At 33.1% G+C, this 22,044-nt stretch overlaps 2 protein-coding genes and 1 long non-coding RNA gene across 4 annotated transcripts; 2 read left to right on the top strand and 1 right to left on the bottom strand.

Annotated features, from left to right (window-relative positions):
* Positions 1-6,172: 6,172 nt before the first annotated feature.
* Positions 6,173-7,618, bottom strand: LOC133823934 (mulatexin-like). Its single transcript, XM_062256786.1, has 3 exons — positions 7,147-7,618; positions 6,883-7,042; positions 6,173-6,557 (listed from the first exon to the last, which is right to left on the bottom strand). Exons 1-3 carry the CDS (start codon positions 7,616-7,618, stop codon positions 6,173-6,175), a joined length of 1,017 nt encoding a protein of 338 aa, XP_062112770.1.
* A 4,331-nt stretch (positions 7,619-11,949) lies between these two features.
* LOC133822538 (uncharacterized) lies at positions 11,950-21,813 on the top strand. 2 transcript variants are annotated; one of them, XR_009887933.1, is made up of 3 exons: positions 11,950-12,223; positions 12,295-12,369; positions 21,269-21,813. It is a non-coding gene; the product is annotated as an uncharacterized LOC133822538 (long non-coding RNA). The 2 variants fall into 2 exon arrangements; XR_009887934.1 differs by lacking the exon at positions 21,269-21,813 and adding an exon at positions 20,650-21,005.
* Positions 12,752-15,735, top strand: LOC133821057 (uncharacterized). Its single transcript, XM_062253575.1, has 3 exons — positions 12,752-12,788; positions 14,556-15,350; positions 15,458-15,735. The coding sequence occupies exons 1-3, from the start codon at positions 12,779-12,781 to the stop codon at positions 15,490-15,492; spliced, it is 840 nt and encodes a 279-aa protein (XP_062109559.1). The 5' UTR covers positions 12,752-12,778; the 3' UTR covers positions 15,493-15,735.
* Positions 21,814-22,044: the final 231 nt, after the last annotated feature.

The raw sequence follows: 22,044 nt of genomic DNA, 5'->3' as shown, positions 1-22,044 counted from the left end.
CTTTGGTACGTTTCTCTAGCATTTTTAAGCCCGAAAGGCATGACATTGTAGCAGTATAGCCCTTTATCGGTTACAAGGCTCGTATGCTCTTGGTCCGGTGTATGCATGGCGATCTGATTATATCCATAATAAGCATCCATGAACGACATGAGGTCGTGCCAAGTTGTGGCATCTACGAGCTGATTGATCCGAGGTAAGGGAAACCAATCCATGGGGCATGCTTTGTTGAGGTCGGAGTAGTCTATGCAGGTTCGCCATGTTCCGTTGGGTTTCAAAACCAACATTGGATTGGCGATCCAATCAGGATAGAAGGCATCTCGTATGAACCGATTTAACTTTAACCTATCAACTTCTTCCTTTGGGGCTTTCTTTCTATCATCGTCCAGGAGCCTTCGCTTTTGCTTCTTCGAGGGGAAGATCTTGTCATTGTTAAGTGCATGACTTATCACATTAGGACTTATTCCCACCATGTCCAGTTGCGATCATGAAAATACATCCTGGTTCTCCTTTAAGAAGAGAATTAATTGCTATTTCGCTTTTTCACAAAGATTCTTACCCACCTTCACTATCTTCGTGGGATTGACTTCTTCGAGCTTGACCTCTTCGAGCTCTTCTAGAGGTTCGAGGTCAGCCCTTTCCTTTATTCTGGGGTCGATCTCTTCATCTATCTCGAAGACCGTCCCGTCCTTGTTCTTAATTATGACAAGTGCCTGTGCACTTGTTTGTTTCTTCCCTCTAACGAAGATGCTATAGCATTCCCTACCCGTAAGCTGGTCCCCTTTCAAAGTCCCGACGCCACTAAAGGTCGGGAACTTGATGGCCAAATGCCTAACCGATGATATTGCCCCCAGCCTAACTAGGGCGGATCTCCCGAGAAGTACATTGTAGGCAGATGGAAGATCCACCACAACGAACTCCATCATCTTGGTTACAGAGTCTGGATAGTCTCCCAAGGTCACATGGAGTTCAATGGATCCCATATAGGCAATGCCTTCTCCTGAACAACCGTACATCGTGGTTTCACAGGATTTTAGGTCGCGAAGCGCGAGTTCCATCTTTTCTAGAGTGGCTTTATAGAGGATATTCATCGAGCTCCCGTTGTCAATCAGGACTCTATGTACCCTCTTGTTCACGAGCTAGAGGGTTATGACCAGGGGGTCATTATGGGGAAATTGGACATGAGACGCGTCCTCTTCAGTGAAGGTTATGGGTTGAGTTTCAACCCTTTGTTGTTTTGGAGCTCTTGGTTTGGGTTCGTAAGGAGAACCATCACCAATTTTGAGCTCATTTACATACCTTTCTTGGGCATTCTTTCCCGATCCTGTGATATGGGGTCCCCCCGAGATGGTTAGGATATCTTCTCCATCAATCGGAGGGCGTCACTCATCCTCCCGAACTGCTGCCCTCTAGCTCGTAGAAGCTTGGTTAGGATTTCAGTTTCTTACGTATTGCCCGAAATAACCCCTCGAGATCAATCCTTCAATCTCGTCTTTTAATTGTCGACATTCATCAGTTGTATGTCCGATATCCCGGTGGAATCTACAGTACTTACTAGAGTCTCTTTTTTCCTTTTGATTCCTCATGGGGTCAAGTCGTCTGAATGGGACCTGGTTTTCATTAGCCAAGTAGATATTCTCCCGAGACTCATTGAGCTCGGTATACACTTTGTATACGGAGAAGTATCTTTCCCCTCTCTTCTTCTTTCCTCCATCCGCCTCAGGGTTATTCCCTTCGTTGTTCTTTCTCTTGGAAGGGTTGTCCTCATGGGGTTTTGAAGTTTTGGGGTCCATCGAGGTCGAAGCAGATTTTGTGTTTGTTGTTGTACTTACGGACTGAGAGGTCATATCCAGTGCTAACCTTGCCTCCTCTACCTTAACAAACCTCTGGGCTCTTCGATTGAACTTGGTAAAAGACCTGTCAGGTTTCCTTTGTAAGTCTTCCCAGAGCGGACTTCTTGGCATTACACCGGCTCGAATTGCCATTAAATGACCACTATCATCGACATCTCGAGCGCGAGCCACTTCTAGGTTAAACCTTGTGAGGTAACCTTTCAGTGATTCATTCAGTTGTTGTCGGACATTGGTTGAGGCTGAAGCCTCAGGCCTAATGCCGACCATAACTTTAAATTGTTTCTTGAAATCTCTTGACAATTGATCTCAGGATGCGATCGAATGTGTTTTGAACTTTTCAAACCAATTTTTTGCTGGTCATGTGATTGTGGCTGGGAACAACATACATCTGAGCTTGTAGCCCACATTGTTGGCTCGCATAATAGTGTTGAACGTGCTCAGATGGCTATATGGATCCGAATTTCTGTCGAATGGCGGGACATGAGGAATTCTAAACCCTTGAGGAAACAGGGTGTTAGAGATATGTGGGGCAAATGGCTCGAGCTCCTCAATGAACTCTTCATCCCTTTCCCAGCTACAGTCATTCTGTAAGAGCCGGAATGCTCTCTCCAACTATTCAATCCTTTCTTGGACAGGATCTACGAGAGGCCTAACCTGGACCTAAGGGGGCTGGTTATCATTGATAACAACTCCAGTTCCCTGTCTCGGTGCAGGATTGTAAATTGAATGTTTGCGGCCATTTAGATGATCTCGTAGATCTTGGTTCGGGGGATTATCACGTCCCCAATTATGGTTTAAATGTTTCCGTAGATCAGGGTGATATCCTTGATCCCGACATTCCTTGGCTCCGTGTCATAGATGTTCACAGACCTAGTGTAATCCGAGCTTTCACTTACATAGCTTGCTGCTCGATGATTGCGAGGTGGGTCCCCATCTGGTCTCCTTGTCCCAACAGCTTGTGATCATGACATTTGGCTTCTAGTAGGTTGAGGAGCCATGCGATCTCAGGCAGCTTCTCCTTCATTTCATTGTCTGCGTCTAGCCTGTCGATCCCTATTTTGATGGGCGGGTCGCAAAAATTCTTGGATTTGTGAGGGATGCCTTATTGGTGATGGTGGGTGCCTTATGGGAGATGGTGGCTGTCTCCCATTGTTGGGCCTTGATTGTCCCGAATTCGCCTGGTCAAGTTTCGAGATGTTCTGCGTAGCATTGGGATTTGGGGTCCGAGCCACTAAGGGGGCTCGGTTATTCCCCATTCCCATTTGTGCTTCTGCAGTCGAGTTGGCAGTAGTTTCAGCCTGGTTGCCCCTCTGGGGTCTCAGCTGAACAGGATGGGATGTTGGTGGCAGTGCTTGTTCCACCCTCCTGGCGATCGTATTCTTACGAGGACATCCCCTAGGCCTACGAGGTGGGCCTGAGTGTCTCGAGGAGGCGCTTGTGCTTCAGCAGCTAGTCTGGCTAACTCTTCATTACGTTTTGTAGCTTCTGCCAACTATTTGTGCAGTTGGAGATTCTCAAGTTCCACAATTGGAACATATCTGTCGGGATTATAATACATGTCCTCGTCGACCCTGGGCCTACGAGGTGGGGCCTGAGTGTCTTCAGGATGCGTCTATGCTTCAGCAGCTAGTCTGGCTAGCTCTTCATTGTGTTTTGTAGCTTCTGCCAACTATTTGTGTAGTTGGCGATTCTCAAGTTCCACAATTGGAACGAATCTCTCAGGATTGTAATACATGTCCTCGTTGGCCCTAGGAGCAGGTGGTCCCCGAGAGTTGGATGAGTTACTCCTTTCGTCGGGATCGGGATCCACCATAGGCTGCTTTCCAGGCCGTCCGAGGTACTCTTCATCATGAGGAATTTCCTCCTTATGAATATTGGGGTTGTTTTCCACGGCCATTACTGATCCGAGAGGCTCTCTGAATAAACAGATTCACGCACTGTTTAATGGCTCTCAATGAAAGTATCAAACTGTTGACACCGTTTTTTGTCAACTTAAGATAGAAGAGCAATTAAATAATAATATACCAGAAGAAGTGAATAAAAAAGAATGAAAACAAGATATTTTTACGTGGTTCAGCAGTTCAAATCTGCCTAGTCTACGAGTCTATATTATTAGCTCTTTGGAGTTTTCTGCAAACTTTCAGAGAATAATTACCCAGAGTTTTCTCTCCAAATATCAATATTTCGGGGCCCTACAAATGAATTATCCATTTTTATCTATAGAGATGGTTTCAGAATTGCTTCCCACATATTTCAGGAAGATATTCCATAAATCAATTAATATAATGCCAATAAATGCATTAGTTACTACGTACGCGGTAACATCCCATAAAATGTGGGATTGAGTAACAAATTATATCAGATCCCTTAAATATGGAATTTATAACAATAAATACATTCACATAGGATCGATGAGCTTAAACACCAGATCCGTGCGCCTTCGAGACCATTTGCCTATTGCGAGCTCGTCATCCCACTTCGCCTATGTTCCCAACAAGTAACCATTGACGAAGCCGTCATGTTCGAGCTTACCCTTCTTGAGCTCGAACCGTCTTGTCTGAGGGCAAGAGATGCATCAAGAAACCTATACAAGTGTTGAACCCTTGCTATTGTGAGTTGCGAGTTCACCTTATAAGCTCGGAGCACCTTCAAGGCTACATATACTGCTCAAGCCCACGAGGTGTTTGACTAGTGGATCACATAATGACCTTGCTTATTTCGAGCTTACATCGTACGAACCTGGATTTCGATATCAAGATTCTCATTCTCGAAATCTGGGTGTAAGATTATCATTTAGGTTTCTAAATGCTATTTTTATTTATTTTTTCTTTCAAAGTAAATAAATAAATTTATAAGAAAAGGTAAATCAATCTTTAAAAAAAATTAGACCACTTAATTTTTTATTTTTAGGAGAGACCACTTAATTTTTTTACAATACCAAATATGACATTTAAAAAAAAATTATTTTCATGACATTTTAAAAAAATTAAATTAATAGGTTTACAGATTAAATTAATTTTTCATTAAAAAAACTCTTACCTTCATTTTTTTAATATTAATAACGAGATTATCAATATTTATCATTTACATATATTTTTATTTATTTTGTAATTTTTTTCTATAATGCAACTTATAACAAATCATATATACATATATATACATAAAAATAATTTTATATACACTATTAATTTTTTTAAAAGTATGAAATAAACAAACATAAAAACATAATAAAAATTGATAATATCAAGATAATTGAGACAATATAGTTATTAGTATTAATTATAAAACAACAATGTATGTAATAATATTTTTTAATAAAATATTAATTTAATTTAAAAAAATATTATGTACTATTAAAAATGTCATGAAAATATATATTCCCATGTTATGTTTGTTATTATTATAAAGTAAATGTCCAAAATTTTTAAGAATGACGATTCATCATTTATTTTGTATTTTTTATGTATTTTAAAAGAAAAAAGTAACAAAAATAGCATTTATAGAGACCTAAATGATTTGTACCAATATTTGAGACCTAAGTGTTAAAAAGTGTAAAAGATGGGTATTGCATCAGGAAAAAAAATTATCAACTATAATTTGAAGTATTCATAGAAAAAATGATAAGTAGTCTAGCTCAATAGTTAATAATAATAAAGAAAGCAAAAGAATTGCAAGGTTTTGAAATATTTTGAAAGAAAATTCAAACTTTTACTTTTTAACAAATTAATATATAAGGAAAATATAAAATGAAAGTAAGTAATTGGTCAGTAAATATATATCAACAATTTCTAATAGCTTGCCGATAGTCACAGTAAAAATAAATCCACGAAATCCTTGTTGGATAGAGTTCAGCAGCTAATATACCAAAAATAAAAAGGAAAAAAAAAGGATATACTTGGAAATTAAGTTAATGGTTAGGCGAATTTCTAAAGAAGGATATATCTTTACTTTGTATATAAGAGGATATATAAATTTGTTTTTCTTTCTGTGGGGGTATAATGTTAATTTTTTTTGTAGATAATATTATAAAATAGCAGTATTAGATAGAAATCTATAAGATAGAAGAAATACGACTGTGGCTCATTTATTCATCACTAAGATGGTCAACCTTAGAAGTTGAACCTCTTTGTTACATTTACATACGTGGACAAATATATACAAAGATAATAAATAGGAAGTCGGCCATACGTGAGGACTGTAGAACACACACTCAAACACACACATATATAATAACATAAATATATATTTATATAAAAAAACGCTTCCTATTAATTTGTCCAAAGAGAGAGCCATCATTTTTTGTTTCTTATCATCCTTATGCTTTAGATGATAGGCATTTGGATGTGAGCATCAACCAATCGGTCGTACCAATATTTCAAGTTATTTCCATAGCTCACTTCTAACATGTCACAGTATTTCTTGTAATAGGCGATACTATTAGTAGCTGTATCGGTTACCAGATTATTAGGCCTATGTCCATTGATGATGTTTCCAATCACATGTGCAGTACCAAAATAGCTGGGGTTCATTTTCTCTTGGGAGTTAGCATTGATAACAATATCATGGCAAGAAGGCTTGTTGTCATGCTGAGTCATCCAGAACCATATGGCTGTCTTGAACGATACAATTGGGTCTGTCGCTACCAAATCAGGGTTGTTGATCAAATCAATGCCAAGACTTTCTCCAGCAAGCCCATAATTGTAGTTACTGAGAGATCGAGTATCATATATTATTTCAAGATGTCAAATAATTAAGTTCATATATATAAATTACAAGATTATTTATAATTGGTTTTGAATAATCAAGTAAAACCATTGAGGTCGATCGGTGTGATTAATTATATTAGTCAACATATTATCAAGGATTATACCTTTACAATTTTCTTCCTTAAGACATCACACATGTTATTGCGAATATATATATATATATTTATAAAGAAGGAAAAAAAGAGAGAATACGTAACTATGACTATATATATATTTATATCTATATTACACGATCGAACTACAAAGATATCGATATATGTACTTACTGAGTGAGTTGCACAGGTCCTCGACTATTGTATTTTTTGCCTGGAGCGCATGGCCAATGAGAGGACGTGCAATAATCATTCTCAGAGTCGACCATAGTCGTAGTCCCGTTAATATGACAATATCCCCATGTATGTGAATCGATTGAATCAGACCTTTGACCTACAACACAAATAATAATTGCATGCATGCATGCATGTTAATATATGAAAATCATTATAAATAATTATTGTGAAATCAATCAAATTTAACAATGGTCGATCAACCTGTTGTTGCTTGAGAAGTTTGACCTAAGAAAGCGGCTAGCTCTCTCTTACGAGTGGTGACATCACCGGTGGTAGCAAAACCAGGGAAAGAGGAAGCGGCAATGAGGAAAGCGTCGTAGTTGTAGAACCCTTGGCTAGGGCAATCCTTCATGTGCTTAAACATTTCGTTATAAACTGATTCACTTACAATCTTGCTTATACCTTCATTGTTATTTCTGAGTAGCGCTCGGGGGAGATCGTGACTCGAACTATGTGCGACGAACCAGCACTGGTATCGGCAGTTTCCACCCCTGCAGTAGTCAGATCCGCCACCGCACCAGTTATGGATGCTGCAACATCTGGTGTCTCCACATGGAGGGTTGCCTACAGGCGGTCCACATTTGTGGTCGTCTCTTTCGTCTGCAAGGACTATCACTAAGAACAAGGAAAGAGTTAAAGGTAAGAGAAGAAGACTACTTCCTAGGTATTTCATCTTTCTCTTTCTTTGTATGATGAGAAGTTGTTTGGGTGTACGTTGATGAACAGATTACATGGGTATTTATATAGCTAGATCGTAAAGTGATCAGGTAGGTCGTACTGATATTTTTCCATACATATTTTTTACACATAATAAAAATAATAGATATCAAAACTTGAGATTCTGTTCTAAAAATAATTCTATTGTATAGTACAAAATGTATGAAAATTAATCATTTGCTTGCAAGTTTTATTTTTTTGTTTCCAAAATGTATTTTTATTACCATGTATAATTACAACTAATAAATTTTTAAATATGTTTATTTTTATCTTTTGAAACTAAAATTGATATACTGGTTTATCATTTAATTTCAATTTTAATAAATATAATATATTATTTAAATTATATTAGTTTTATAATAAAAAAATCAGACAAAAAGGTTTTATTTAAGTAGGGCAAAGTCAATTTCGATGTGTTTGCTAAGTGATGTGCCACATATATATATATATATATATATATAGTTAGTTGGTGTAATTTAATATTATGTCCCATATATTTTAATTTAAATGAAAATAATTGTAACTTAATATTAATTTTATTAATAACTAATAGTATAATTAATAGTATGACGCATCAAGAGGTGTTCGATACTATATATATATATATATATATATATATATAGTGAGTAGCCAACCCAATATTCAAACAAAAATCTTATTTATAGCACAACTTTTGTGACTAAAAGTAAAAATTTGGTGGGGAAAAATTTATCATTGATAAAAATCTAAAAACAATATGGCTCAAGTATTATAGTCACAAAAATATATAATATATGGTGACTTAATTTGTTTTTAGTTGTTTTCGTTTCGACTAAAACTTCTCTTATAAATATATAAATAGTTTTTAAAAAATATGTCACATCATGTACAAGGTAAAAATAAAGTGCAATGCATATTTAGTTAGTTTCAAAGTTATAAATATATTTATTCAAATATGTATTTGTTTTTATTATTTTTAATTATCATATAAATTTTAAATAAAAAAATATCATTAAAAATAAATAAAATATGTTTAAAATAATGTATGACATAAATGTATTAAAAAATTAGGGCACGACATTGTGTATAATTTTAATAAAAACCGGTTCACTTTTTTTCTTCAATATATAATAAAATAAATTACAGTTCTATAGTATGTATAAATATTTATATCAATAATCCCTACACATATGACATATATAAACACAACATTGACATAGATATATATATATATATTTATATATATATTTACATGCTACATGACAAATATATAAATTACAATAATATTTAAAAACAAATTAATAATAGAAAAAAATCATAGTGTAGAGTAATATACATGCATCAATTATTTTTAGTTTCTAATGTATCTCGCAATGTCTTTTGGTGAATTTGATGAAGAAAAAGATCCTCAATCACTTGATAGAAAGTAAACTATCACACAAATTTATAAGATAAAAAAAATGATATGTATGACTTTATTATTTTTAAATAAATATGATTTAATTATTTAAATTATCATAAAATATCTTAAAAATATTTTATTTTAATTAATTTTTATTTAAGTTTATATTTGTTCTAGTTTTTTAATTTGGCAGTGACAACAAAATATTATATATTATATGTTTAATATAATATTAATATTATATATGGATTTTAAATTTTAAATTTGTTGCTAGGTTTTTCCCTAAAAGAAGTTTGTTTCTATAGTAGATAATATTATGTTATATATTTAATATGATATTATTTTAATACATGAAGTTTAAGTTTAATTAAATTTTATTTAAGTTATAAAATATATAGTATTATTATTTTTAAATAATTGTCATTATAAAATATGTCAAAAACATCTTATTTTAAATTGTTTAATTATTTATTTATTTAATTTGATTTAATTTTAAATAATGTTTACAATATATTGTTAAATATAATAATATTTTGTTATATATAAAAATATTCTATTAAATTTAACAAAAAAAAATAAAAAATCATTAAAACAAAAAAATTTCAGTTATGTACATACTTATTATATAGAGAATTATATCATTCTTTAGAACTGATATTCATTATTTGGGGACAAGTTGAGAGAGGATTGTTATGTATATAAATAACTAAGCATAATTATTTGTTTCATAACGACTAATATTGATGTATGAAGCTCATTTTTATTAATATATATACGCCAAATATTAATATCTCGAGCACACGTCACATATTCATCTTTTGTCACTAAATTTCGTTCGTTTTTCTTTTTCTTCATTAAATTACGAACCCCGTGAGATCAGAGGCTGCTCAAACATATTTATATACATAAAATTCAATTTGTAATAATAAATACATGAATAATTTTGACAAAAACATAATTTTTTTTTCCATTAAATTATATGAATGATTGCTTGTGTAAATAATTATTTTTAATAAATTATAAAAATTGGGGAGGCTTGTTATTTTAATACATGTTGACTTAGACTTTAATGCCATCTTGGTTAAAATATATTAGCTACGTTCACCATATATCTTTTCTTTAAAATTAAGTTTTGAAACTTTAGCAAATTAATTACATGATATGTTTTTCCAATTTATTTTGTCTTATCAGCGGCCGATGTAGTTATATCAAATTTTTTTTATTTAAATTATGTTTTTTTACAATAAATTATTCATATTTTTTGGAAAATATGCCTAGTATTACTAATCGAGGCAGCACACCATTTGAGCTCCTGTATTCCTTATGCTACTTCAGCAGCTTAGTTTTATTTGCTATTTATTTGTTTGTTTATTTCTGCCACTGGTTGTTGTTATTTATGTTAGATGTCGTTTTTCTTATCTTGATTTACTGTCGTCTATTTGCTAGCTACTGAAGTACCTTTTAGGCCTAGTTTGTTTGTTAAAAATTATGTCGTTTGGGAATTGTTTAAATACTTTTCTTTCTAATGAAAAAGGATGTGAAGAATATTCGGCGAACTTTTATTGTGCTTTTCTAGTTTGAGCTCGTTAGCTCCCTTTTTGTTCTAATAGGCTGGACTCCATCAATTACATCCAACATCATCATATCACGTGTATAAAATAGAATAATATTGTAATAGTATAATAAAAAAGCATACCCTAGCACAATTTTGTGCATTATTTTTCTCCATCATATTTTTTTAATCAGCAGCCACTGTCCGTTACTCATGCCTCTATTATTATTAATTTTTTGTTGAGCCTAATGTTATTATGTTCCCTCAAAATTTCTTTGAATTAACCTATATAATACTATTAAAGATGTAACTGATTGTCACTACCACAATACTGGGCTTTCCAGACGTCCAATCACGACAGTCAACTTTGTTGACTGTTGTAATAGTTTAGCGGGACTCTACGCCGACAATTAAAAACTGTAGGTATAAAGACCAACGCCGACAGCTAATAACTGTCATCGTTTGCTTTTGACTGTCGCTATTGACCCTAATGCCGACAGTTAATTCGAAACTAATGCCGACAGTTAAAATATGTCGCTATTGACCCCAATGCCGACAGTGAATTCGAGACTAATGCGGACAGTTAAAATGTGTCGCTATTAACCTCAATGACGACAGTTAATTCAAGATCAATATCGACAGTTAAACGTTGTCGCTATTGACCTCAACGTTGACAGTTAATAAAAGTCCAATGCCGACAGTCATAAAATATCGCCAAAATTCAAATAAAAAATTATAATTAATAAATAGTATAATTTTAAAAATAACCTAAATTATGCAAGTATTTATTTATAAAAATTATGTATTTATTAAAAACTTTTAAAACTATATTTTTTTTTCTAAATTTTTCATATTATTAACTTTTGTATTTATAATAATTTTAATATCAAAATTTAAATTTATTATTCTTTAACATATTTACAAAATTTACTATATTATTCTTTAACACATTTATAAAAATTTAATTAGTTAAAAAAGAGTTATTTTATTAATTGGAAAAATATTGTAAAAAAATTAATGAATAGTATAATTTTAAAAATAAACTAAATTATGTAAACATATATATATTTATAAAAATTATGTATTTATTAAAAACTTTTAAAACTAAATTTTTTTTGTTTCTAAATTTTTCATAATATTAACTTTTGTATTTATAATAATTTCTATATCAAAATTTAAATTTATTATTCCTCAACATATTTACAAAATTAACTATATTATAAACTATTTTATTCTTTAACTATGCTTTAGTGACTACACCTCTAGCGACGACGTTAAAAATTCGTCGCTAGAGGTACTTTGAGAGACATGCAGGTATATCTCTTTTATTTAGCGCCAAACCAAATACAAAAATCCAAACCCAATTTTATTTTCCCTCTGTAACTCTCGCTCCTCTCAGACCTATACCCCAAACCTCTCTGTAAGTCTCTCCCGAAACCCCAAATGACTCCCTCTGTAAGTCTCTCTCCTCTCAGACCTCAATCCCCAAACCCCAAACATCTTGCAGACTAAAACCCAAATCCCAATCTTCGAAACCCCAAACACAGACGATTCCTCCAAGCTCCTTCAAGCTCCATCATAGACGGCGTCTCCAAGCTCTCCTCTGATCTTCCTCTCGGCATTCTATGGTATATATATATATTTAGTTTTTTTTATTATTAATATTCTTAACTTAATTAGAGATTTTGTCTACAAGAAGACTATCAAGTGTTGAGATTGACGGTTCTTCAAAGCTTCATCGGAAATGTTCTTCCGATCTTCCTCTCCATCTATGGTATATATATATATATATTTAGTTTTTATTAGTAGTATTATATATGTATAAATTGTTAGAATATTATTTATTTGGTATATAAAATCAACTAATTGATTTAATATATTCAATATTTAATTTATTGACAAAATATTCTAATTAATGGTCAACATTGTTTGTTACCTGATTTGTTGTTACCCGATTTTTCATATCCCAACTGATTGAGGAAATATCTCAATCTGTGGCAGAGACTCTGATGGTAGGTCTCACTCTATAAATATAGAGTACCGGTCCCCAAGCTCGCTACTCATTCTGACTTTCAGTAACTCCATCTAAAAGAGTTAGTGAGAGCTTGGAAGCCCCTGTGCTCGTTCTAATTTCTGTTCTTTTCTTTTGTAGATCTAAAGCTAGATCGAGGTTATCAATAGCAATGGCTGGAGGTATACAATATTCGATTCTTTTTTGCATATGTTCATTCATATATTAATTCCGCCTACATGTATATAGAATTGTTCATATGTCTACTTTCATATTAATTCTAACATTTGGTATCAGTCGCTAGGTTAATCTCTGCCTTGTTATTTTTGTATGCATATATACACATATATTTTTTTTCATGATTTATAGATGTGCCTATGTCTTCATCTATTCACATATATTATATATTCGTGTATATAGTTTCATATATTGTTGAAAATTGGAATTGTTAATTCAAATTTGTTTCTCAATTTAGTTGCATTAGAAATCTTTGGTAAGTGTTTCTAATAATTTGTTATTTGAGAAACTAGTTTAAAAACAAAACAATGACCATATACATACACGTTCATGGCCTTAAGTTGAAATTTTTTATTTATTTATTTATTTTTAATTCAAATATGTATTTTCGATCTATTTGAGTATTAGGACATCTTAAGATTATTTTATTTTTATTTTTTTTAAAATGAAGAAAATGAAGAAAATTAATTTTTTGATTTATTTTGGAATTTTGTTATTTTATTCATTTTAATGCTTATTTGGACAATAAATTTTATTTTGCCAATTTAATTAAAACATATAATTTTGGTAAATTATATATTTGGAAATTAATTAAAATGTGCAATTACTTGATTTTGGTGTATGGTATATTTCTTTTATTCATGAAATATTAAATAATTGTGCTATTTTAAGAATGTAATTAATTTTTACAATTAAGTTTGTGCAATTGTTTTATTAATTCACCGGATTAATAAATGATTTTATTGTTTTATTTAGCATGAATTTCTCTGCCATTAAGTATATATATATATATATAGAATTATTGTATTTTCGTACATATAATTAATTATACTAATTTGTATGATTATTTTGTTCTTATTCATGCAAAATTTATTTTTAGTATAATTATCTTTAATTTTATATGTATGCCTTTATAATTTTAAATACATTATGTATATATTCCATTATTGTGCTAGATATATTTAGATTATATTCAAAACATTAAGATAGGTTGAATAATATTTAGCACATTAATCTCCATAATTTATTCATAAAATATTCATAAAACATTTAGGGTGAATAAAATTATGAATAATTCATAAACAATTTTGTGGTTGACATAAGAACGCATGAAACTGAGACAAATGCTCAATCTAGAACGGTTTTTAATGATCTTCGGACGACCACACTAGGAGCACTACTCTCTGTGATTGCCTATTATGTTATAACGAAATTGTTCTTAGGTCTTCCTAGAGCCTAAAACATAATGTCTAGTGAACCATATAATTTTACATAATTAGGGAGTAGCCACAGCATCTTTAATTATATAAAATTATATATTAATTTGAAAGGATCACATAATGGACAAAATTGTGATTAATTATATAAATATAACAATTTTACCCCACAGGGATTTTATTATATTTATATAATTAATTAGGATAATATATTAAATTAATTTTCTTAATTTACCCACAGGAGTTATGATAATTAATTTAATAGTTTTATCATAAAGTTTAATAAAGATAGAAGTTTCAAACCTTACTTTATCCCAAATAATTCGTTTGAATAATCTATCATCCTTTACATCCAATTTTATTAAATTAAAAATTTAGCCCACAGGCAATTTTTGTTTAATAAAATTTCAATCTTCAGCATGTTATACATTGGTAAAACATGACTTCATTAAGCCTCAATCTTCTAAATCTAAGTTTGTAATCCTATTCATGCAGCTTCTTCATCATCCTCTAGTTTTGCTGAAATCCTTACCGAAATTCCTGAGCTTAGGGGTGATAATTTCAAAATCTGGAAGGAACGAGTTCTTCTTCATTTAGGCTGCGCCGACATGGACTACGCAATAAGGAAGGACGAACCTGCTGCAATCACTGTGACTAGCACTGCTGCTCAGATCGCACTATATGAGAAATGGGAGCGGTCCAATCGCCTCAGCATCATGTTCATCATGTCCAAGATCCCTCTGGGAATGCGTGGATCGGTGGAGCAACCTGAGAAAGTCAAAGACTTGATCAAACTGATCGATGAGCAGTTCGACACTTCGGACAAACCACTTTACAACAACCTCATCCACCAGTTCTCATCCACAAAACTCACTGGTGTCAAAGGAGTTAGAGAACATATTTCAAAGATGAGGGACATTTCTGCTCAACTGAAGAAACTCGATGTAGTCATTCCCGAAACCTTCCTGGTCCACTACATCCTTAACCATCTTCCACCTCAATATGGGCCTTTCAAAATTTCCTACAACACACATAAGGACAAATGGAGTATCAATGAACTGATAACCATGTGTGCTCAAGAAGAAGCAAGGCTCCTGCAGGAACAAGGTGAAAGTGCTCACATGGCCACCCAAGGCAAGAAACGCAAACCATCCAAGAAGGACAAGGGGAAAAATAAAGTGCCTCCCCAAGGTGATATAAAGAAGGATTCCATCAAATGTTTCTTCTGCAAAAAGAAGGGACATGCGAAAAAGGAATGCGCCAAGTTCAAGAAATGGATGGACGACAATGGTAATCCAATTTCATTCGTATGTTATGAATCTAATATGGCTAATGTTAATATTAACACATGGTGGATTGATTCTGGATCGACAATTCACATTTCAAATTCCTTGCAGGGTTTACAAAACCTAAGGAAGCCAGTGGGAAGTGAGCAAAGCATCTTATCTGGAAACAAGATGGGCTCACATGTGGAGGCTATAGGAACGTGCCATTTAGTTTTAAGTAGCGGTTTTGTTTTAAAGTTAGAAAAGACATTTTATGTACCAAGTTTCTCTAGAAACTTGATTTCCGTTTCAAGACTTGTACCTTTTGGTTTTTCCTTTACATTTTCAGACAAATCTTTTAATTTATATAATAAATCTGAATGTGTTGGAAATGGTATTTTGTCTGATGGTCTTTACTGCCTTAATTTACAAAACAATACCGCTTATAATACTATGCATGTTCACGCTGGCAATAAAAGATGTGTTATGAATGAGAATTCCTCTACATTATGGCACCGGAGATTGGGACATATCTCTATTGATAGAATTAGAAGGTTAGTAAATGATGGGGTACTCAATACCTTAGATTTTACTGATTTTGATACTTGTGTGGATTGCATTAAGGGAAAGCATACCTCCAAGTCTAAGAAAAGTGGTGTCCATAGGAGTTCTGACCTATTAGAAATCATACATACTGATATATGTAGTCCAGACATGGACTCATATGGTCAGAAATACTTCATCTCTTTCATAGATGATTACTCACGCTACATGTATATCTACTTACTTCATAACAAAAGCGAAGCATTAGATGTCTTTAAGATATTTAAAGTTGAAGTAGAGAAACAATGCAACAAGCAAATTAAGATAGTGAGATCAGATAGAGGTGGAGAATATTATGGTAGATACACTGAAGATGGACAAGCACCTGGTCCTTTTGCAAAGTTTCTTCAAGAAAATGGGATTGTTGCCCAATATACCATGCCCGGTACACCCGAGCAAAATGGTGTTGCGGAAAGGAGAAACCGAACATTGATGGACATGGTGCGAAGTATGCTTAGCAGCAACCCTAAACTTCCTAAATCCTTGTGGACTGAAGCTCTAAAGACATCCGTGTACATATTAAATCGAGTTCCAACCAAGGCAGTCTCCAAAACTCCTTTTGAATTATGGAAAGGTTGGAAACCGAGTTTGCAACATGTACGCATTTGGGGATGCCCATCTGAAGTTAGGGTATACAATCCACAAGAAAAGAAACTGGACCCAAGGACCATAAGTGGATACTTTATTGGTTACGCTGAAAGGTCTAAAGGTTACAAGTTTTATTGTCCATCTCATAGCACTAGGATTGTGGAATCAAGGAATGCAAAATTTCTTGAAAATGCCTTGATTAGTGGGAGTGATCAATCCAAGGACTTAGGTTCTGAGAAAGATCCTTTAGAACCCTCCACCTCAAGAGCAAGATTGATTGTGGTCGATAACACCCCTGCAGTCCAAATGGATGTTGAACCACCACAGCCAATTGTTGAAGATCCACAAGTCAATGATGAAGTTCAAATGGATCGAGTTGTTCAAGAGTTGCCTATAATTGTTGAACAACAAGCTGAACCACCCGCTCCTCAAGAGCCTGCTGGTGTAGCCTTAAGAAGATCCACTAGGATAATAAAATCGGCGATACCTAGTGACTACATTGTGTATTTGCAAGAATCTGACTACAATATTGGAGCCGAAAATGATCCAGAAACGTTTTCACAAGCTATGAATAGCAAAGAATCGGAACTGTGGTACAATGCCATGAATGAAGAAATGAATTCTATGAAAAGCAACGGAGTCTGGGATCTTGTTGAGTTGCCTAATGGGGCGAGGGCTATTGGGTGTAAATGGGTCTTCAAAACAAAGAAAGACTCATTAGGCAACATTGAGAGACACAAAGCGAGACTCGTTGCTAAAGGATTCACTCAAAAAGAAGGAATTGACTACACGGAGACCTTTTCTCCGGTATCTAAGAAAGATTCCCTCAGAGTTATCCTGGCATTAGTTGCTCATTTCGATTTAGAGCTACAGCAGATGGATGTGAAAACTGCCTTCCTAAATGGTGACCTAGAGGAGGAGGTATACATGAAACAACCAGAAGGATTCTCCTCTAGTAATGGTGAGCATTTGGTGTGCAAGCTTAAGAAGTCCATCTATGGTTTAAAACAAGCGTCCCGCCAATGGTATTTAAAATTCCATGATGTCATCTCTTCTTTTGGATTTGAAGAGAATGTCATGGATCAATGTATATACCAGAAGGTCAGTGGGAGTAAGATTTGTTTTCTTGTTTTATATGTGGACGATATTCTTCTTGCAACCAATGATAAGGGCATGCTACATGAGGTGAAGCAATTTCTCTCAAAGAACTTTGAGATGAAGGATATGGGTGATGCGTCTTATGTCATTGGCATTAAGATCCATCGAGATAGATTCAAAGGTATCTTAGGTCTATCTCAAGAAACCTACATTAACAAAGTTTTAGAGAGATTTCGGATGAAAGATTGTTCACCAAGTGTTGCTCCTATCGTTAAGGGTGATAAATTAAATTTGAGCCAGTGTCCAAAGAATGATTTTGAAAAGGAAGAAATGAAGAACATCCCATATGCTTCTGCTGTTGGAAGCTTGATGTATGCTCAGGTGTGCACACGACCCGACATTGCCTTTGCTGTCGGAATGCTAGGAAGATTTCAGAGTAACCCGGGATTAGACCACTGGAAAGCTGCAAAGAAAGTTATGAGGTATCTTCAGGGTACTAAGGATTACAAACTCATGTTCAGACGAACCGACAAACTGGAAGTAGTTGGCTACTCAGATTCAGACTTTGCTGGTTGTACTGATTCACGTAAATCAACTTCTGGTTACGTGTTTATGTTTGCCGGTGGAGCTATATCATGGAGGAGTAACAAACAGACCTTGACTGCTACTTCTACTATGGAAGCCGAGTTCGTTTCGTGTTTTGAGGCTACATCGCATGGTGTATGGCTAAAGAGTTTCATTTCAGGCCTTAGAGTTGTAGATTCAATATCTAGGCCATTGAGAATGTTCTGCGACAATTCAGCTGCTGTATTCATGGCTAAGAACAACAAGAGTGGTAGTCGAAGCAAGCACATCGACATCAAGTACTTAGCCGTGAGAGAACGTGTTAAAGAAAATAAAGTGGTCATTCAACACATTAGCACTGAATTGATGATTGCTGATCCTTTGACGAAAGGCTTGCCACCTCATAAATTCAAGGATCATGTAGTGAACATGGGACTTGGTTCCCTTATGTAAATTTATTGTACAAACTGAAGTTATTATCAATGAAACTCTTATTTTTGATATTTTCTCATATTTATGCGCATCTTAATTTTATTTGAGAAAATTTTACTTTCATAGGACCTGAATAAACATAAGGTTTATTCGTTTAAGTACATAGCCACATAAATTACATTGTTATGTAATAAATATATTGTAATACATGGAAGATAATACTCGTCATAAAAAGAGGACCTATCGCCATGATTCATGTGTTTATTATCTAACAGGGATGATCGTCGGGCTTAAGTAATACATTAATTTAAATGCTGACCAAGTGGGAGAATGTTAGAATATTATTTATTTGGTATATAAAATCAACTAATTGATTTAATATATTCAATATTTAATTTATTGACAAAATATTCTAATTAATGGTCAACATTGTTTGTTACCTGATTTGTTGTTACCCGATTTTTCATATCCCAACTGATTGAGGAAATATCTCAATCTGTGGCAGAGACTCTGATGGTAGGTCTCACTCTATAAATATAGAGTACCGGTCCCCAAGCTCGCTACTCATTCTGACTTTCAGTAACTCCATCTAAAAGAGTTAGTGAGAGCTTGGAAGCCCCTGTGCTCGTTCTAATTTCTGTTCTTTTCTTTTGTAGATCTAAAGCTAGATCGAGGTTATCAATAGCAATGGCTGGAGGTATACAATATTCGATTCTTTTTTGCATATGTTCATTCATATATTAATTCCGCCTACATGTATATAGAATTGTTCATATGTCTACTTTCATATTAATTCTAACATAAATATATATAGATATTCTTTTGTGACACAAGGTAGTCCGAAATTGTTTGAAATGAACAAAAACAACTAAGTATATATATATATATATATATATATATTTTTTATCCTTGATACCATTGTTATTTTTGAAACATCTTGCTTTAATCATGAAATTAGGTATGATTGCAATTGGGTTGGGTGGCTCTGATGCTATCTTTTGAACTTTTGTTCACTTCCTCTTCCTGATATTACTTTCTTTGATATGTTCTTTTAAGACATTTCTAGTCTTATTTGTTTGCTGGGGATGTTATTTTATTGTTTGTCGATATATCTATTATATTACTTCAAGCTCTTGATGATGACATTACAGTTTTATGGTATTTTTTGTGTTCCTTTTTACTTAATACTTCATGATCGAATTTTCTAATCCTTATGTGCTACTAAAATTATTTCCAACAAGCACCTAAAATTATTTCCAACAAGCACCTCTGCATAATTCTTAGTTTGTATTTTTCTGACTTGGAACATGGTTGTAAGCTGACAATGCTAACCCCCATTCCCCCCAAGAATAAACAAAACAAAAGAGCTAATCGTCATCCTTGCTTAACACAAAATTATATGTCTATACTCTAATTTAATGAGAAGATGCACTTAGAGACTAGATTCTCACGGAAAGTTCTGCACATATTTTTTCTATGGTGCTTCTGAGAGTTTTTGAATGAGGGACTTCATGTTATGCATATATCTTTAATGATTCTTTCATTTTTTAACGGATTCTAAATTATTGATCCATTTAAACCTATATGTAGCAATCGACAATATAGAGTCTCAAAGTTATGTAATGGATAACTTTAAAGCTGCTAGCTTGTGATCTCTTTCTCAAATTGATAATCTTTATGATTTTTCTATACACAATTGTGTCCTTAGAATATGAACATGAAATAAAAAAGAAGAAGAAAAAATTATGACAAATGAAAAAGTGCATTTTAATTGCCTTTGCTATGTCACTTAACTCACTTCAATTGATTGTAACCATTTCCTTTCTTGGCATGAACTGCTCGGTGTCACAAAAGAATATATTTATATATATATATAAATATATATATTTCGGATGTGCTCTGCCTATGATGTTATCTTTCATGGTGTTTCTAATATATACTAAGTTGTTTTTGTTCATTTCAAATAAAAATAATTACCCTCTATTTTAACAAATGAGAGCTTATGTTTTTGGTTGTTATTGGTGTGTGATATTTTGTAGTGCTTTGAGGGATCGTAGATTTCCTCCCACACACGCCAAAGAATTTCCCTCTTCGGAGTGTACAGTTTCTATATTTTGACAGATTATGAAACTACTTCTGGCTGATAGTTATGAGATTTGGACAATAAATATGCAAACTACTTGAGGCTGACATGTTATTTTTTGCTTTCTATTTGTTTGTTTTGTTTTGATTTTTAAGATTGGGACAATAAATATGCTATTTTTTGTGTGTGTATATTTTAACCAACCTATCATGCTAGTGGTGATATAGTATAATCTTTACTTGAGAAGAGCCAATGGAATAGTGTTGTTATTTGCTATAATCTTTCATGTTCCATTGAGTATATATATATTCATATGTATTATTGGATTCCATTGACTATATACAAATTTTTATTAATGATTTAGAGGTGTTTGCCTTTTGATTTATTTTGTGTTTTAAATTCAAGTCATGTTGCTTTTGGAAAGCTTATTTGAATGCCTTTGTTCCTTTTATTTGTATTTTTTTTGGCCAAGATTGAAGATGAATTTTATTAATATTTGAAACCAGAATTTTTTGTATGGACACGAAGAAGAGTGATTCTTGTTTCTCAAAAATTAATACTCAATTTCAATGCAGTCAAGGTTAAAGGCCTTCTACGTGGTATTGCTATCTTCTTTCTAGATGGACTCAGGTTTGCTTTCTTGACCCTTTTCTTTTTTATAATTAATTATGTTTTAATTTTGTTGTGGGTTTGCTTTCATAACAGTTGATTGCTTTTATTTTCTCTTGGCATCTCCTTTGTCACGAGTTGTTCAGACTTAAGATCCTTTAGTGGGTAAGTCTTTTATGATCTTAGTTTTAAATATAAATATATATATTTATATCATATATATTGTCTTTTGATATTATATGTGTTTGTGAGTCAATTATCATACTTTTTTTTATGGTTTAATTATTTAGTATTTCTAATCGTCTTTTATTCTGTTTGTTGAAATCAATTTTTTATTCTTTTTTTTAATGTTGTAATGATGATAAATTGTATAAGCAGAAAAAATATAAAAAATCCCTTTCTACTATATTATGTGTTTGCACCTTTGGTCTTAAGTGTAGCTTTAAATGACTTATATCAAATGATATCTATATTTACACATGTTTTAGCTGACAATTTTTATTATTTTTAATTTTGTTGGCATTACAAAATAAAAATGCAAAAAAAAGTACTGAAAAGGAGGCTCAAAGTCTATTGTGTGTACTGAAAAGTCTAAGTATCCCAAATACAGACATGATACTCTTGCAGGTCAGCCATCTTGGATTAGTTCTCCTCGTTTCTACTTTTTATATAGTAAATTAAATGTGTGTTAGTAATGTGTCTTGATGTTCTCCACCTGTGTTACTTTACTCAATCTCCATGG

Source organism: Humulus lupulus, chromosome 3 (genome assembly GCF_963169125.1).
Source record: "Humulus lupulus chromosome 3, drHumLupu1.1, whole genome shotgun sequence".
NCBI lineage: Eukaryota > Viridiplantae > Streptophyta > Magnoliopsida > Rosales > Cannabaceae > Humulus > Humulus lupulus.
This window is presented reverse-complemented; position numbering and strand designations above follow the sequence as displayed.

What these genes read in the sequence shown, in the direction of transcription:
- LOC133823934 (XM_062256786.1), bottom strand. Translation starts at nt 7,618, where the DNA reads ATGAAATACCTAGGAAGTAGTCTTCTTCTCTTACCTTTAACTCTTTCC. An exon ending in AACTTCTCAAGCAACAACAG is followed by an intron (nt 7,043 to 7,146) that starts GTTGATCGACCA and finishes TTTGTGTTGTAG; the next exon opens with GTCAAAGGTCTGATTCAATC. An exon ending in GGACCTGTGCAACTCACTCA is followed by an intron (nt 6,558 to 6,882) that starts GTAAGTACATAT and finishes TCGATCTCTCAG; the next exon opens with TAACTACAATTATGGGCTTG.
- LOC133821057 (XM_062253575.1), top strand. An exon ending in GAAATGGATGGACGACAATG is followed by an intron (nt 15,351 to 15,457) that starts GTAATCCAATTT and finishes AATTCCTTGCAG; the next exon opens with GGTTTACAAAACCTAAGGAA.